At 35.3% G+C, this 19,189-nt stretch overlaps 1 protein-coding gene across 1 annotated transcript in view; it reads left to right on the top strand.

Annotated features, from left to right (window-relative positions):
• The first annotated feature begins 10,515 nt into the window (after nt 1–10,515).
• The window catches only part of LOC127710288 (mitotic spindle assembly checkpoint protein MAD2A-like), a 52,080-nt gene continuing 43,406 nt past the window's right edge, over nt 10,516–19,189 (top strand). Inside the window, exon 1 of the mRNA XM_052216076.1 lies at nt 10,516–10,610. Coding sequence (XP_052072036.1) covers nt 10,541–10,610 — 70 coding nt within the window. The 5' untranslated portion in view covers nt 10,516–10,540. The remainder of the gene's footprint in view (nt 10,611–19,189) is intronic.

Below are 19,189 nucleotides of genomic sequence, written 5' to 3'. Positions count from 1 at the left end.
ATTGAATAATTTGATTTTTTCATTTTGTTTTCTTCGCAATCTCTATTTCCACTTCATCTGTCTTAAGCAAATTCATCTGATGAAAGATAATTTGTCTCCTATTTCAATACAGAACTAATAAACAAATGACTCTGCTTCGTGGCGTGTTTGTTTATAATGATGATTAATCGATTGGCTTTATCACGTGTAAAATTATGAGACTCACTGGTGATTATCACGTGTAACAAATCGAGACTCACTAGTGATTACCACATGTAAATAAACTCTTCATAGATACCAGGATTAAAATTTTGTAACATATTGAGACTCACTAGTGATTACGTGTAAAATATCGATACTCACTAGTGATTATCACGTGTAACATATCGATACTCACTAGTGATTATCACGTGAAACATATCGATACTAACTAGTGATTATCATGCTAGTCTTACTCTTAAAATTGCTTACTCTTCCAGGCATGTTACTTTGACACTGTTTATGTTGTTTTAGCTATGGTCGATCTTTAAGTGTCAAAGCACTATTTGTCTTTTTGTGTTTTTGTCTTCCGTTATTGTGTTGCAAGTCTTTTTTTAATTTTTTTAAGCATCTCCCAAAAAAAAGTCACATGCTTCAAATCTTGAATTTCCTTTGCTTAATCAAAACGAAATTTATGCCAATGGAAAAGGAAATGGTCTGTTATTTATTTTAATCAATGTCAGTGTTTCTAACATTGGAATTCTTTTGATGTTTTCCGGATGATATCCTGATTCCTCTTTGCCTGATTTGAATGAAATGTATAGCAATGTTACTAATGAAAATAAATCGGGTTCTGGGTGTCAACTTCAGTTTTCTTCATGGAAAAGATCATTATCGATTTTATCATAATAAAGATAAAAAGATGTGGTATGATTTTCAATGAGACAACTCTCCAAGAAAGACCAAACGACGTAGAAGGTCAGCAAGGAAAGGTCATCACGGCCTTCAACAATGAGCAAAACCAATACCGAATGCAAGCTATAAAAGACCCCGAAATGACAAGTGTAAAATAATTGAAACGAGAAAAACTAACGGCCTTATTTATGTACAAATAAATAAACGAAAAACAAGTATGATATACAGCAACAAAGGATAACCACTGAATCACAGGCGCCTGACTTGGGACAGGCACATACAGAACGTGGCGGGGTTAAACATGTTTGCAGGCGCGCCAACCCACCCCTAACCTCAGACAGTGATGTAACAGAACAACATAACAACAAACTATAACAATCTGTTGAAAAGGTCTTAACTCATCAGATCGATACAAAGCACAAAAACAACAATCAAAAACACAAAAGACACAAAGTACAGATCTGAGAGTACTCGCTTTTTCTGAAAGCTAGTCCAAAGCCAATTACAAATAACAAGAAATTTATGTATCTAAGACTATAATATCAATCAGTACGCATCCAACTTCCAATGGATTTAGTGTAAAGACGTCATTTACAGTCTAGATAAAAATCATGATCTGTGCAATGCCAAAATATAGGTATCGACAGATTGTAGGACTGTGAATGTACATAATTATGTGTATACAATAACTGTATAGTTGGGTTTTAATTTATTGATTACAAGATCAATATTTATAACAATAAAAATAATATTCAAAGATCTAATAACAGTGTTGAATTGGTAGCCATTTAGAATAAATTCATTTAAAGGGTCGATAAGTTTGCCCGGACCGTATGTTAATATACGAACTAGGTAAACAACATCATCGTAAAAATTAAGGTGTGCTATCCAGTTTGTAATAAGTTTTCTATAGCTATAGCCAAACTTCAAAACAAAATCTGTGTATTTATGAAAAAAGTAAACATTTTGTTTTGGTTTGGTTTGGGGTGTAACTTTCGGTTGCTTTAGACCAATTTATAGAGATCATGATGGGAAACGACTATAAAGGTGTTGTAGAGGAGACATTGGCAAGTCGTCTTTGTTCAACTGTAGAATGGTTTATGTTTGAAAATCTGAAATAAGGATAAAAAACTGAAATTGAAAAAAAAAAACAACAACAAACAAAAAAAACAACTGAAATTGACAAAATGATATTAGGGGGGTCACTTTAAGTATTATGTGATAGTGTGGTTAAGTCTAGGTCACAGGTGCTTAAAATACAACAACAAAAAACAACTGAAATTGACAAAATGATATCAGGGGGGTCACTTTTTAAGTATTATGTGATGGTGTGGTTAAGTCTAGTTAACAGGTGCTTAAAATAGACTCTTAATATATTGTAATTTCTTTCTGTATACTTGCTGGATTTTAAACTATAGGAAAAGGACAGACCTGATATAGGTCAAACTTTCAGGTCATAGTTTATACAACTAAAGAAAGCTATAATGCATATGGTCAAAAGTTTCTTAAAATGTTTCTTTTTTTCATCGGCATGTGAATCTAAAATTTCGCACAGTTGCACAGTTGCACATTACCCAGGGTCTGTTGAACCTCTGCTTTTTTTCAAGGAGCCTTACAATTAGTTTTGTATAAAAAAGATCTCGAGCAAGCATTTCAATACATCAAATCTGTTTAAAAAAAGATAGATTTTACCAGAAACTTTGTTTCCACAAAAATATAACAATATTCTCGTCTTAATGGATGTTAGGGACAATCCACCGCCGTCACAATCTCTATAAAATGATCTTAATCAATTTAAAGTGACCTCACCCTAAAAAACATTTTTTTATTATAGATCAAATGAGAATCTGAGTTAATTATATACACAGTTTACGAAATAATCTTCAGAAAGACCACGTCGAGATAAGCGACACATTTTTCATACCATGGTTACATGCCTATAAAAGTTCAACACATTTCGAAAATTCATCTGATGCTTATTTCGTATCCGGCTTCCAGGCCTTTTCAGTAATTGCAGACGGTAATATGTACATTAACCATGTAGCTACATTTATAAACAATGGAAATATATCCTCTTCTCGATTCTATCTCTGATGCCCCTCATGGGGGTGTCCAAGTAATCACATAATCACAAATTTTTTGCCAAATTGAATATAATCGCATAATCATTAATTATTTTTTTAAACAAGATAATCAAATAATCAAAAATAAAGTCCCAGATCATCAAATAATCAAATAATCATGAAATATTTGGTCTGATAGTCAAATAATCACTATAAAAAGGGCCAAGTAATCGCATAATCAAAAACCCCATGAGGATGTTTCCTTTTGATTCTAAAATGTACACAACTTAAGAATTAGTTTAGTTATGACAAAATGTGTATATATAGTAACAGTGAGAAAATTTGTTTGCATTAAAACTTTTTTTAAATTATGTTTTATTTCTATAAGAGGATTTTTTTTAAGAATACTTAGTTTTAATAAAAAAAAAACATACAGGCAGTTTGAATACAAAGGCGAAAATTAATCATCTGATTTAAGTTTACAACAGCATGATAAAGACTTTCTGCCACTCTTTTCACGATAATTATGAAACAGTTTCTGTTTTACATAATATTGACAGATATGTTCTTTCTTTTCGCTTTCGAAATGCATGAAATATTTTCTACTGGACAATCACACCTTTTATTGCTGTACAACAGTAATTCACAACTCTAATAAAACATCTATCAATCAATTGAGGAAAAGAAAATCTCGTGGCTAGTATATATGAGGGTGTGGATGGGGGTTCACAGAATAGAGAATAAGGGCGAAAATATAAAGAATAATTATAGAGAAAAATGGACCAAAAAAATAAAGAATAGAGAATAATTTTGACCGCGGACATATCTGCGTATGTATACATCCCGCACAGCCAAAGGGACTCCCCACTTTGGCAAGGGGTTTCCTGTCGGTCGAAGAAAGACAGAGGTGACCATATTGCTTGATCTCATACTTGGGGTGATAATTGAAGATGTGATATTATTGCCTATAAGATACTTTTCCACCAAAGACCAAATACCGTGAATGAAAGAAACTACAAGTAACCGTACAGCCTTCAACAATGAACAAAATCCATATCGTATAGAAAGTTATAAAAGGTCCCGACATAATAATATGAACACCATTTCAAACAACGAGAAACCCAACGGCCTGGTTTATGTTAAAACACTAAATTGAAAACAAATGTAAAAGACAATAACCAACGGTAACCACTGAATTACAGGATCCTGACTTGGGACAGGCACATTAAGAATGTGGCCGGGTTATAAACATGTTTGTAAGCGTCCAACAATCCCCTAGCCTGGGTTAGTGGTGTAACAGCACAAGATAAGAACACGCTGTAAAAATCTTTTAGAAAGGGTTTGACACGTCAGATCGGCACGAAGACCAAAAACACAACCAACAAAAGGACAAAAGACACAAAGTACCCAATTGGGAGTAATCACAGATACTGTTTAAAGCCAATTACAACTAAGAAATAAATCAAATGTTCCCAGACTATGACAAAGTATAAATCAGTACACATCCCCCTGGTTTAGTTTGAAGACGTTATAAACAGTATGAGAACACATCAAACTATAAGTTTCGACAGTGTGTAGGACCATAAGTGTTCATAACTGTATAACGTTATGTTTAATTAAAGCATATTTACAGACAGTCGATTCTTGATTTTGTGTTTTATAAACATAGTACATCCAAAAGTACCCATGGGGATAGACTCGGATTCTCCGACTGATGCTTACAATCCTCGCCATATTTTATTCATCAGCGCCATGCCTCGACAGAACAAGTGTCCGAGAAGATGGGCACACCCACAGAAGGTATTACATAGACCAGAAATGAGTGAGCTAGTATTCCCCAGGTCACAACTAGGATCTCCGAAAGAAACTAGAATCCCCAAAATGTACGAAAGTGTGAATAGTCCCCAAGCAAAAGATGTCCATCCCCCGTTGATTAGTTTAGTTATTAACGTTTTGGAGGGAAAGGGGGGGACAACTCGACAGAGCAGCGTTCCTCATCATTTTCCTTCATAACAAAAGCACAAACGAGACTTCAGTGTCGGATCCAGGGGGGGGGGGGGGGGGGGGGGGGGATTTCCGGGGGTTGAAACCCCCCCCTTTTATTTGGACGATCAATGCATTTGAATGGGGACATATAGTTGGAACCCCCCCCCCCCCCTTTATCCTGGGTTTGGACCCCCCCCCCCCCCCCCCCCCTTTTAAAAATGGCTGGATCCGCCCCTGGACTTCACCTGCAACATCATTTGTTAAGATAAGATGTATAGCAGGTCGTGATGAGACTAACATTGCCAAAGTTACCTTAATGTTTGTATACTTGCAGTGGCAGTCAAAATTCCTTTTTGTCTTTTTGTCCGATCTCCCTCTTCTGTTCGTTGTCATTGGATAGCATTTAATATATGTTCACCGCCTTGATATCACTAACAATCAAATCAATTTTACATAGTTGGTCTGCTCAAACAGGAAGTCTTCACTTTTCTTAAGTTATGAATTTTATAATCTGAGAAGCTTTAAATTATAATAACAAGGAACTATTCAATACGCACCGTTGATGTTTAGCCAAGCATTCATAAATGATATGCCGACAAAATATCAACCCAAATAATCCTATGTACAGAGTACCGCCAAACGCGTATACGCAAATAAGATAACAGCACAAAGAACATCTATTATATATAACTAGAGGCTCTAAAGGACCTGCCTCGCTCACCTAGGCCTATGTGCATCTTCGAAAATCTCAAACATTGTAGACTAGAATTTAATTCATGACTACAATCTCATTTTTGTTGATTTCATATGGCTTTTCATTTTTCTGTTTACAATTTCTCTTAATCTTCTATACGGTATATAGTTTTTGTCCAAGGCACAAAACAAAGTAAAAAAAAATGACATTTAAGAGTTATGACTCCTATAAAAAGACTCGTCTTGCTAATCATTTTTGCTTTTAAAGTTGCTGTCTGCCTATTATAATACTTTTCAAGATTATAGGCAAAAATGCAAACAATTCATAGGTTTGAACGTTGTTTTCAATTTAGACTTGTTTATATATTTTCGTTTGGGCTTGTATTATATTTGCCTTCGGGTTTATATGATCCGTTCATCCTATTTTGACTCCTCAAAATTCAAGAGTCTGTCCTAAATTGAGGTAAATTATATGGCCTTCCAAATACCGTTTCGATTCCTAACATCACTGAAGAGACATTAATTGACGAAATCCGGATATGGTGTACAAAAATCTTTGCACCTTTGTTTGCGGTATACCATCTTTGCCGCAAGTTTATTGTTTTCTGTTTGGTATTAAATTTATAATTAAGATCCATTTATTACACCTTGTGATCCGTTTATTTGGCAATCGCCAATGGCAGTCAGCAAGGTTTAAGAACATTTGTTGGTCGACCTGTTAGTCAAATGCGTTTTGTTAAAATATACTTTTTCACTTTTTTGGTCTTTTGGAAAATGTTGTTTGTGCTGTATTTAGACCCCTCTAACAAGAAATTTGTTTTGCATCAGTGCACACGTATAAAAATTGCGGTTTTTATCCAACGCAATCATAGGTTTGAACGTTGTTTTCAATTTAGACTTGTTTATATATATTTTTTTATATATATATAAATATCAGCACAACAATGTTAAATCTGCAAATTTGCGGAAACAAATTTTTGTTCTTCCCTCGCCGGGATTCGAACTCATGTATTTTGTGAAATAAAATATATTATATGCTGAATACTTTTCTTAAAACGTATTAATAGCTTCCACACTTTTTTTTAACTAGACGGTAAATAATTCTATTATACGGTTTGATGTAAATTTTCTTGATAAAATTTTAATAGGGTCTTAGAACAAATGATTTTTCATTATTTGACGATCTCAAAGAATATTTTGCAAAATTAGCTCATAAAGAAAAGATATCACATACATATGAAGGGGCAGAATCGCCGGTTCAGTTTTATGGGTTGCATGGACCCTCCTCTGCTGATTTTTATAGTTTGTTCTTATGTTGTGTTGTTACACCAATATCCCAGGTGGTGAAAGTTTTATTTGGGGTGGGGTGGGGGTTGCCGCAGACTTCTTTTAGTCCTGCCGCATTCTGCGTGTATGTCCAAAGTCGGGATCATGTGATTCAGTGGTTGCCGTTTAATTTGTTGCTTTTATTGTTTTAAATTATTTGTAATTTGTTGCTTTTATTGTTTCTTTGTAATTTCGGGGCTTTTTATAGCTTCTTCTTCTTCTTCTGGTATACAGTTACAACTTCATAAAATTGAAGATTACGTACTGTTTGTATGCGTCGGGAATGTAAATAAACATGTATCAAAGAAAAGTGCAAAACAATAATAATTTAAATTTTGAGAATTTATTTTGGTGTGACTATATACATGATCAAGAAATTAAGTGATTTAAAAACTGTGTTCATTGATATTTATACAGTTATATAGATTGAATTATAGAGAACAGTTGGTGTCAACTGTTCTCGGAAGGATTCGATTGTGGGACATGCTATAACAACATCTGGTAGCATGTTCCGCTGAACTATTGTATGAGGAAAATATGACTATTTGTAACTTTCTTTTGTTATAGAGGTTTGTCGAAATGTTTGGTTGTGTGTTTTTCTTGTACTAGTGTCTGTTGAAATTAGTGCTATTTGTGGTATTGCAATTACTCTGTGTACGACTTATTAAAACAGGATTACGTAACCCGCTAATTAACATGTTTAAACCCGCCCCATTCTGTATGTATGTGCCTGTAATTCAGTGGTTGTCGTTTGTTGCTGTGTTACATATTTGTTTTTCGTTCATTTTTTGTACATTAATTAGGCCGTTAGTTTTCTCAATTGAATTGTTTTACATTTGTGATTTCGGGGCCTTTTATAGCTGACTATGCGGTATGGGCTTTGCTCATTGTTGAAGGCCGTACGGTGACCTATAGCTGTTAATTTCTGTGACATGTGGTCTCTTGTGGAGAGTTGTCTCATTGGCGATCATACCACATCATCTTTTTTATAATTAGTCTGGTTTTTAGAGGGCGCTCTGCAAGTGTTCGCCATTCAATATAGAAATAAGAAGATGTGGTATGATGATTGCCAATGAGACAAATCTCCACAAGTGACCAAATGACCATAAACTATAGGTCAACGTACGGCCTTCAACAATGAGCAAGTTTGTTTAACATAGTTGTTATATTATACTGGTGTTATTGTAGATGTTGCATGTATAGCGGGCAGCACGCCTCTGTACAATTTCAAGCTTGTTCGTGTGTTCTGCTGTATGTGGATCCCAAAGGCTGCAACTATATTCAAGTTTAGGTCTTACAGTTGATTTATATGCACGTGATTTTATTTCGCTGGTTGAAATTTTTAAGTTTCTTTTAAGAAAGCCAAGTGACTTTTTTGCACTAGATGTAATATTTTCATAGTGGTTATTCGTTTGAGGTTCGATTGTACTGTTACATTCAGATATTTTGCAGATGTTACGGGTTCTAAAATATGGCTTATCTGTAGAATGTAATCGTGCTTGAATGTGTTTTTTTTCCCTGTGTGATGTTAAGTACCGTGCATTTGGATGAATGGAAGGCCATCAGCCAATCAGCCTCCCATTTGGCAACAGCGTCAATGTCTGCTTGTAGTTTTTTACTGTCTTCTTGGCACGTAATTTCTTGATATATTATGCTATCGTCAGCAAAGAGTTTTTACTGTGTTATAAATATTTTGGAAAGTCGTTTATGTAGATTAAGAAGGGTATAGGCACAAGGACTGTTCCTTGGGGCACACCGGATGTTACTGGTACGATGTTTGATGAAATTCCATCTATATAACTACTGTTTGATTTCGGTCTGATAAATAAGACTGAATCCATTTTAGTGTGTTGTCTTATATGCCATAGTATTTTAGTTTATATACTAGTAGTAGACGACGGTGGGGAACTTGATCGAAGGCGTTGGCAAAATCCACAAGATCTGTTTGGATGTATTTGTTGTTATTGTTATGTAGACTAAGTTCTTGTATGCATTGTATAAATTGTGACTCACATGATCTCGATTTTCGGAAACCATGCTGGAGGTCGTAAAGGGTGTCGTTTGTTTCTAGAACGTCCAATGATGTTACTTGTCACAACGTGTTCCATTATTTTGCAGCAGATACACGTTAAAGAGATGGGTCTATAATTTTCAGCTTAGTAACGTTCACCCTTTTTAAAGGATGGTGCTATTTTTGCTTCTTTCCAGTCTTTTAGGAGTTTGGCAAGTTTCTAATGATTTGGTGAAGATGCTTGTTAAGATTAGTGCTATATGTGTTCTTAATTCTTTTAAAACCCTACCACTGATATTATCTGATCCACTGGCTTTGTGCGGAGTTTTGTAGTAATTTGTCTACACCTGCTGATCTGATTTTAATTTCTGGCATTTGAGTGTGTGAGCTTGGAAATGGGGAATGTGTCAAAGAGACAACAACCCGACCATAGAGCAGAAGTGTCTGTTACAAGTATGACTTCTTTTTTCAAAGGTGAGATTCCTTCGAGTGCTTTTGGTGTCCATTGTGAAATTAAGGCCGTACAATGACCTATAGTTGCTATGTAAATTATACGTCATTTGGTTTCTGGTGGAGAGTTGCCTCATTGGCCATCATACTGCCATATCTTCTTACTTTTATAGGTCTTTATACATAGTTTTCGAAACAGCCTGTAATATCTAGCATCATGTTGTGCATTACGAACTCACAATAACTTTTCAGTGAAGCACCAGAGACATATATTATAGGTCTCTGGCAGCACGTACGCTTTTGTAATTTTTATACTTTTACAATACATGTATTAGAATCAGTTGTTTTATCCCATAAAGAGCAACAGATGGCTTACTACAGGTATATCACATATCTCCCAACTTCCTTGCTTGTTATAGTATTATATTAAGCAAGGAAGTTGGGAGATATGTTTTTTTTTAAATCGACACATCAAACCAATTATTGCAGAGACATTTACAAAACAATTGTAAATTTATTTGCGTACAGCACGACAAAGAGTTATCAATAGTTATTCCCTAGCAATTTTTCTAATGATATCGTCTTACACTACATTCATATTGCGTTCTTCCGTTTGTAATTTTCGATTTGATCCTACTAGCATATTACCGATCTCTAATATTTTCAAAATGTCTTAATTTATTTAACATGCAATTAATATCACTTAGATCTACTGATCTAGATGAGTAATGCACATAGATATCAGTTTGCATCCGGGATCCACTGTATATTGATATAATATATATACTTAACATATTGACCCACTGCAAACAAATCAGAAACATGATTGGGTTTAAAAAAAAATGATCAACAGGACCGTGCGGATCCAGCTATTTTTAAAAGGGGGGATTCCCAACCCTGGAGAAAGGGGGGTTCCCACCATAATGTCCCCATTCAAATGCATTGATCGTCCAAAAAAAGGGGTGTTCCAACCCCCGGACCCCTCCCCCTGGATCCGCCACTGATCAAATACAAATCTATTTTTTGTTGTACATACCCCCAAACAACTGTATAAGTACGGAAGTTCGATCAGAACTGATCCGTCCCCGAACAGAATTGTACACATAAATTTAGCGGGAAATAGAAATATACACAAATCATGGCCGCGACAGCTACACAGAATGCAATCACATTGAAAGGATCGACAGAAATAGTTTCCGAGTTCTTTTGTAAATGTTTCTTTTAATAGCAACTATTAGTATAGTTTTTATACAATGTTTATTTTTGAAACTTCCAGAATTTAAAGTGTTTAACCAAAGCCCCTTTTTTTAAGTTTTTGTTCTACCAGAGACATATGTCTCTGGTTCTACTAAAGCATGTCAAGTACAAAAATGTATGATGTAAATGGATATTAGGATAATAATTTATCATATAAAAATACACACTCACCCTTTGAGGTCATCACATGAAAAATGTCAGCATTTACACGACACAATTATTTTGAGTACAGACAATTTCATATCTATGCAACCACTGGGGCTTGTATCATAGATGTTTATTGGCTGGAATTACAATGTATATGCCAGTCCACTGGTTTGCATTCTATATTGTGTTTGTACACAATGTAGAATGCATACCAGTCAACCACAGGGTATAGTATCATAGATGTCTTTGGGCTAGAAATATATGGTATATTATGCACAATGTATTCTACACATAGCAGTCGGCTGGCATATATTTCCAGTCCAAATATATATCTATGATACATTCTCCTGTGATGCAACTGGAATTTTTATAATTTATGGCATGTGACAGAGACCTAGATTATGACGCATTCACATGTTAGTTGTTACATGCAGTACCCAAATTGCATCTATTTTGACAGTTTTTTCACCTAAGTTGGTTATTTTAACAGGGAATAAGACTAACATTTTCCAACTAGGGGCCCAACCTGCCACAATGTGAAAATTAACATAAGCACTATGGACATTTTAATAAATTTAGGGCCCAACCCAAATTTTATTAGCATTGGCTACTGGGCCCTGCTAATCTTTTTCCCTGTTTGAATTGATCATTTTTTAAATTTTTACTTTTTTCACGTGAGACTTTATTTGTTGATAAATAATGTGACAATTTGTGACAATTCTGCGTAAAGTTGCATATGTTTAGCTATATAATGGCAAATTATGAAAAGATGAATTGTTTAGAAAATCTATAAAATTGAGAATGGAAATATAACATGTACATACCTGCATGCCAACCTCTGAAACCTTCAAAGAGGGAGATCTCCCCCTCAGCTATGACAGCTGAGGGGGAGATTTTGCGCGAACGACATTTTCAAGTTAAATATATGACTTGTTTATTTATTCATCTACAAAACACCAATAAGAGTTAAAAGATATACTTTATTTCTTCGATTCATGGTTATACATGTAATCTATACAAGTTGTGTGTGTTTTTTTTATTTTTGCCTTTTTCCTCCGAGCCTTTTTCAATACCTCTGAGTCTCATAACTCGCAACATTCCATATTTTGATTTTGTTGTGAGACCCACACTAAATATAAAAAAGAAGATGTGGTATGATTGCCAATGAGACAACTCTCCACAAGAGACCAAATGACACAGAAATTAACAACTATAGGTCACCGTACGGCCTTCAACAATGAGCAAAGCCCATACCGCAGAGTCAGCTATAAAAGGCCCCGAAATGACAATGTAAAACAATTCAAACGAGAAATCTAACTGCCTAATTTATGTACAAAAAATGAACGAAAAACAAATTTGTAACACTTAAGGCCAAAATAAATAAATGGTGTGTTTCAGGTTTCCCGACCCTACCTCCGTTTCCGACGCCGACCCTAAACATTTTATTGACAAAAATAAAAATAAAATTCAAAATCCGGATTTTTTAGTCTGTCTGGAACCGATTATTCGTTAACATATTCAGAATACTATAGATCTTCAAAGCGTTTGATAATAACGACCAATATTGATAAGTAAAGCGTTTCAAGGACCAAGATTTTAAATAAACAAGCATGGCTTTTCGGCAACCGTGCAGCGTATTAGCTGTCAAATATGCGAAATGTGATCACATGGACGCAAAATATAATGACATCGATTCCGGATAATTACGATATGATGAATCTTTTTCAGGCCTCTACAATAACTTTTTTTTCAACTTGCCCAATAGGACAAGTACACATCAAAATTTACTTGTCCGAATGGAATTGTAACTTGTCCAAACAAAATCTTAATATTAACCTTTTTTGCATTTTAAGTTGATTCAATGAACATAAGAACAGAATTTGATTTATTTCTCTTGATATCCTTTTCAAAAATATTAGTCGAGAATAACTGAATCAAGTCATGTCACAGGACTTAGGTTCTAGTTTTCATCAATGCCAAAGTCTCATCAGACTCTGCACATGAGACACAGTCTGGTAGGCCTGTCAGTCTACACTCATTTGGTTTGTATCCTGCAGGTCTTTCATGTTGGTAAAATATTGATTATTATGATTAATGCCTTACTACAAACAGCTTTGTTTTTAATATATTAAAATGTTTATTCAAACGCAATCAAGTATTGACTATTGTTTTGTCTACATATGATCAAATATGATTCTATGAATTTTATGGTCAATAATTTCTTCATTTTTTATTTTAAAAAATATTTTTGTTAAATAAAATTTATCATATTTATTATAAGCAACAGAATAAGGTAGGGAAATGAGGTACTGGTTGGCTTGGTCCCGAAATGTCTATTAAACATGGAAGGATTGGTTTCCATCGGTGCTGAACTGTCTTGTTACCTTATCTACAAAGGGCATTCTTGATTTCATCTAAGACTGGTTTCCGAGAATATTACCGTTTTATCTGTTATAAAGTATCTGTCAAAGAACCAGTTTTAAATTATCGATTGCAAGTAAACATGTCAAATTAATATTTGTTTTTATCTTTTCTTGTTTTTTGTTTATTACTTTGTTCATCAAAGTTGGATTTCATTTATTTCTACAAAATGATTTTACTTGTCCCGTCGGACAACCTTGATCTAGCTTTTACTTGTCCGACCTTTTTTTCCTCTGGTACCGGACAATCGGACAAGCGTTATTGTCGAGTCCTGTTTTTGAAGAACATCAAGCGGACCTATAGACGAAAAAAATACGAAGTTGACGCACTTTGCTCAACTTCTTTGAACAGGTACAAGCGAGATTTTTTAAATATTTGTATATATAATGAAGTGTATTCAGTATATATACATATATTAACTAAATCTCGTCCTGTACCTGTGCTTCTTTGGACCAAAAGTCAGAATCGTTTCAGGTTGGACAGACTGTATCTGTCGGTAAATTGACTAACAATTTTATAGTAAAATGAGTTCAAATTTACTGCTAAAATCAATCCAGCTTTTGTTGTAAAACATGCTCTACGAATGTTGTACAGAATTGTGCCCAGGACGCAACATAAACGGCTGTTAATGCTTTTTAGTTTATGATGCAAGGGGACAGACAATGTGGAACGAGAAAGATGAAACTTGAGAAGCTTTCCCCAGTAGGCAGGCATGGTGTATGATTCATATTCATTTATAAATGAATCTGCCCCAGCACCATGTCTACTTTTATTCTTTTTTATTTCTCTGGCTGGTCCCATAACAATTTATACAAGAAAAGGGAAAAAATCCTGTCATATTTACATCTGCAATTTATTTGACCAGTAGATTAATGAGGTACCTTCATGATGAATTGTCACGAAATAGAAGTTCCTTCATAATAGAAGTTCCAAATGGAAAAAGTGTCCTGGAATATTATTTCCACTGGAATACATATTACAGTATATGTTCCTAACGGAATGAATGGTATAGAATATTTGTTCCAACAGGAACAGATATTATGACATTGATTATAACAAAATTTCCAGTGGAACTTCTGTTACGCAGAACAATTATATGTAGACAGAATAACGCTAAAAAATCTTTGCCATACGACGTTAACGGTAATTTTTGGTGCATGACGATAAAATGTACACTTTCTTTTAGACGGTAAAAAATCGACTGATTTTGACGAATCACGTAAAATTTTTTCCAAAAATAACGGTAACGATAATTATTTGAGACCTCTGACCAAGGATTTGTATAAATCCTTGCTCTGAAGAATCACGATAAGGATATTTTGATGAATTAAGGTAAAATTTTAACCAATTTGACGCTAACGGTAGCCGAAAATGACTGTTTGACGCCTGACGGTAAAGGGCATTACTACCCTCATTAATAAGACAAAGATTTCACATTCTCACTCTTCTCAAAACCTAGAATTTTAATATTGTCAGAACCACCCAATCTTCAATCAACATCACATTCTGTCAAACATCAAAACACATCTGTATTAAATAAAGAGGGTGCAAGGGCAGAGTATTAACCCTCAAAAAATCATAATTATCTGCTGCTTAGCATCGGTTCACAGTGTTTTCAAGGGATACTAATCTGCTTCCACATGTATACCCTGTGTGACATTTACATTTTTAGGTTCAACGAGGCCCAACATAATAACGTAAAAAATACGTATACCATGCCAGATTTTTCACTACAATTTTTGGTTTAAGATAATTAATCGTGAAGAACATACACTTTTCTTTTTACGACCAATGAAATGCATAAAATTTTCATTAAAGTTTATTTTCATATTTCTGACGCAGAACTAAAACAGAAAATTAAAAAAGCTGTAGATTTAATTACTATTCTAAATATCAGAGAAGCGGGCACATCAAACTATTTGATTTGGAACTTTTTTCTGCTGTCGCCTAATCAATAAAAAAATAAATAAAATGTTTTCATAAAATAAAATGTTTTACCTACCTACCCTACCTAATTTTTTTGGAGGTGAAATAGGAAACACACCATTAATTTATTTTGGCCTAAACAAATGACAACCACTGAATTACAGGCTCCTAACTTGGGACAGACACATACATACAGAATGTGGCAGGGTTAAACATGTAAGCATGCTTTCAAACGTCGTACAGACCACCAGAAGAAACAAAAAAGTTGATTGAACATGATGTGCAAAATGAAGATTCATTGCCAAGTGTCAGTGAACTTGGTCCTAAAAATTAAAAATCTTTCATTCAGTCTGCTTGACATATCGATTTGCAGTTATCTATTTCTTCTTTTTTACACTGCCGATTGGTCCAGACAAAGACCTCTATCTTGTTGGAGTTGACATAGCAGAAATGAATTTCGATTACTTATAAATCGAACATAAAAACTACTGACCAAAGTTTTCAAATGATTGCCGATTGTTTATTTATTAAGTCTCCCAAACGAAGTTTGGGAAGACTTATTGTTTTTGCTCAGTTCTTATTATTATTATTATTCTTCTTCTTCTTCTTCTTCTTCTTCTTCTTCTTCTTCTTCTTCTTCTTCTTCTTCTTCTTCTTCTTCTTCTTCTTCTTCTTCTTCTTCTTCCGCCGCTTTTAAATTTGAACTTGTCCGCACCCGTTCTCCAAAACCGCTTGTCGGATTAACTTAGGGTTTCACAATATGTTAGACTAACATGTCTAGTGGTGCAATCAGGGTTTTGTTTTTGCAATGGGGTTTATAAAGGGGTACTTTGAGGGGCAAAAAGAAAAGAGGGTTTTACTATAGAACCCTATGGGATTTTATTTTTTAAAATTTTCAAATGATTATAAATTGAAAACCGTTCGTGATAGACACAAACTTTTTAATTGAAAATGTTCTAAATGATAAAGCCCATTAAATGAAATACAGGGTTAGTCCCCAGGGGTCACCCCCACCCCCTGCCATTTAAGAAAGTTCTAATACCTTGTAAGTGGTCAAGATCCCCACCCCTAAACCATATATATTCTGGTTTGTCATGCTAAGAAGGTTTGAATGATATACAGGGTTAATCCCCAGGGGTCATCCCCACCCCCTGTCATTTGAGAAAGTTCTAATATCTTGTAAATGGTCGAGATCCCCACCCCTAAACCATATATATTCTGGTTTGTCATGATAAAGCACATCAAATGTAATACAGGGTTAGTCCCCAGGGGTCACCCCCATCCCCTGCCATTTAAGAAAGTTCTAATATCTTCTAAGTTGTCAAGATCCCCACCCCTAAACCATATATATTCTGGTTTGTCATGCTAAGATGGTTTGAATGATATACAGGGTTAGTCCCCAGGGGTCATCCCGATCCCCTGCCATTTGAGAAAGTTCTAATATCTTGTAAATGGTCGAGATCCCCACCCCTAAACCATATATATTATGGTTTGTCATGATAAAGCACATCAAATGAAATACAGGGTTAGTCTCCAGGGGTCACCCCCACCCCCTGCCATTTAAGAAAGTTCTAATATCTTGTAAATGGTCGAGATCCCCACCCCTAAACCATATATATTCTGGTTTGTCATGATAAAGCACATCAAATGTTATACAGGGTAAGTCCCCAGGGGTCACCCCCACCCCCTGCCATTTAAGAAAGTTCTAATATCTTCTAAGTGGTCAAGATCCCCACCCCTAAACCACATATATTCTGGTTTGTCATGCTGAGATGGTTTGAATGATATACAGGGTAAGTCCCCAGGGGTCATCCCGACCCCCTGCCATTTGAGAAAGTTCTTATATCTTGTAAATGGTCGAGATCCCCACCCCTAAACCATATATATTCTGGTTTGTCATGATAAAGCACACCAAATGTTATTCAGGGTTAGTCCCCAGCGGTCACCCCCACCCCTTGCCATTTGAGAAAGTTCTAATATCTTGTAAATGGTCGAGATCCCCACCCCTAAACCATATATATTCTGGTTTGTCATGATAAAGCACATCAAATGAAATACAGGGTTAGTCTCCAGGGGTCACCCCCACCCCCTGCCATTTAAGAAAGTTCTAATATCTTCTAACTGGTCAAGATACCCACCCCTAAACCATATATATTCTGGTTTGTCATGCGAAGATGGTTTGAATGATAGACAGGGTTAGTCCCCAGGGGTCATTCCGACCCCCTGCCATTTGAGAAAGTTCTAATATCTTGTAAATGGTTGAGATCCCCACCCCTAAACCATATATATTCCTATTTGTCATGTCTCGAACATTTGATTGACGTATACGGTCAGTCCCCAGGGGTTCCCCCCACCCCCAATGTTCTAATAACTTGTAAATGGTTGAGATCGCCACCCCTAAACCTTATATATTCCTGTTCGTCATGTAATGAACATTTGAATGACGTATAGGGCCAGTCCCCAGGGGTTTCTCCCCACCCCCAATATTCTAGTATCTTGTAAATGGTTGAGATCCCCACCCCTAAACCATATATATTCTGGTTTGTCATGCCAAGATGATTTGAATGATATACAAGGTTAGTCCCCGGGCATCACTAATGCATATAACTTTACTGGACCAAACCAATTTTCACTGGACGTTGCCCAATGTCAGGCGACCCTGGGAATTACGAATTATGGGAGCTTCGTTTGGGAGACTTCGTAACAGCATCCTGTTACAATCATTTCTTGTTTCTATTGACAGTAATGAAAAAGCCTGAGAATTATGAACGCAGGTCATTCTGGGTTAAATATCCGAAAGCGAGAGATTTCCGGAATTTCGCAGTATACTCCCGCTCAAAACGGGAGTTTTGGCAGTTATGCATGTACATGTATAAGGGCTCCTCTCCTTTTTTTGCAAACGGATGCAATTTGGGTACTGTGACATTACATATATACAAGTTCAATTTTATAGTTGTTAAATGCAATAAAAAGAAGCATAAACAACATGAACAAGTCTGTGTCTAGTAAATTTTTTTTAATGTTTCAACCCCTGATTAGCTGAACACGTACAGTTATTGCTTAGGCGAAGGTTTTTTTATTTGTTTGTTCTACTGATCTGCTGACCCATATTTTTCCACTTTTGTGATAAAAATAAAATTAATATTTCAAGTTTTTTAGGCAGTTAAGCTGCCTTATGCGAGCACCCTAGATTTGTGTTCTACCCAATAAATGCTGAAATACGTGCCATTGTTATTATCTAGCTGGCTATTATGTTATTTATAACTATTTGGACATTTTTTTAATACTTTTATTTCTGGAATACAAAAAAAATGACAAGAAAAACCTTAAATGATCGTCGAACTACCCAAAACTTTTGAAGTTGCACATAGGAAGTAGTGCTCAATAGAAATCCGTACGTAGCTTATTATCCCCTGTGCTTTTGGCTACGATGTCAAAGAACAATTGTATGAAATATTTCATCGCCGAAAATCGGTAATTACAAGTCGTTTATATTTCCCAAATGGCAAAATGCGCAGAAATATTGTTCATGTACAACAAATCTCTATGATAGAGGAAATAAAGTTATATAAGTGGGCGGTAATTTTTAACTTATCTTGCCAAATAAGGTTGTTGTTATTTTATGAATGAAACGAACTACGAAGTCATGAAACAGATGCGGAAATCGTCGTTGATGGGATGTTTTACGTAATGTGGACAACTCGTCCCCAAGACAAGTCGGACCAAATCCACTCAAACCATCCAAGAAGACAACTTTGACCGTTTGTCAGATTTACTTAGGGTTTCATAAAATATTAGACTAACATGTCTAGCCGAGCCATTAATCTTTTGTTTGTGCATTGGGGTCTATTTAGGGGTATTTGGAGGGGCCTGAAGAAGGGAAGGGTTTACTATAGAGCCCTATGGGATTTGATTTTTTTAAATTTTCAAATGACTATTTCTCGAAAACAGTAAGTGATAGACACATGCAGTCTTCAGTAATGAGAACAGGACAATAAAAAAAATCAACCAAAATATAGGGCGAGTCCCTGGGGGT

Source organism: Mytilus californianus, unplaced genomic scaffold (genome assembly GCF_021869535.1).
Source record: "Mytilus californianus isolate M0D057914Y unplaced genomic scaffold, xbMytCali1.0.p SCAF_7, whole genome shotgun sequence".
NCBI lineage: Eukaryota > Metazoa > Mollusca > Bivalvia > Mytilida > Mytilidae > Mytilus > Mytilus californianus.
The sequence above is the reverse complement of the archived record's forward strand: the minus strand, read 5'-3'. Positions and strand labels throughout refer to the sequence as shown.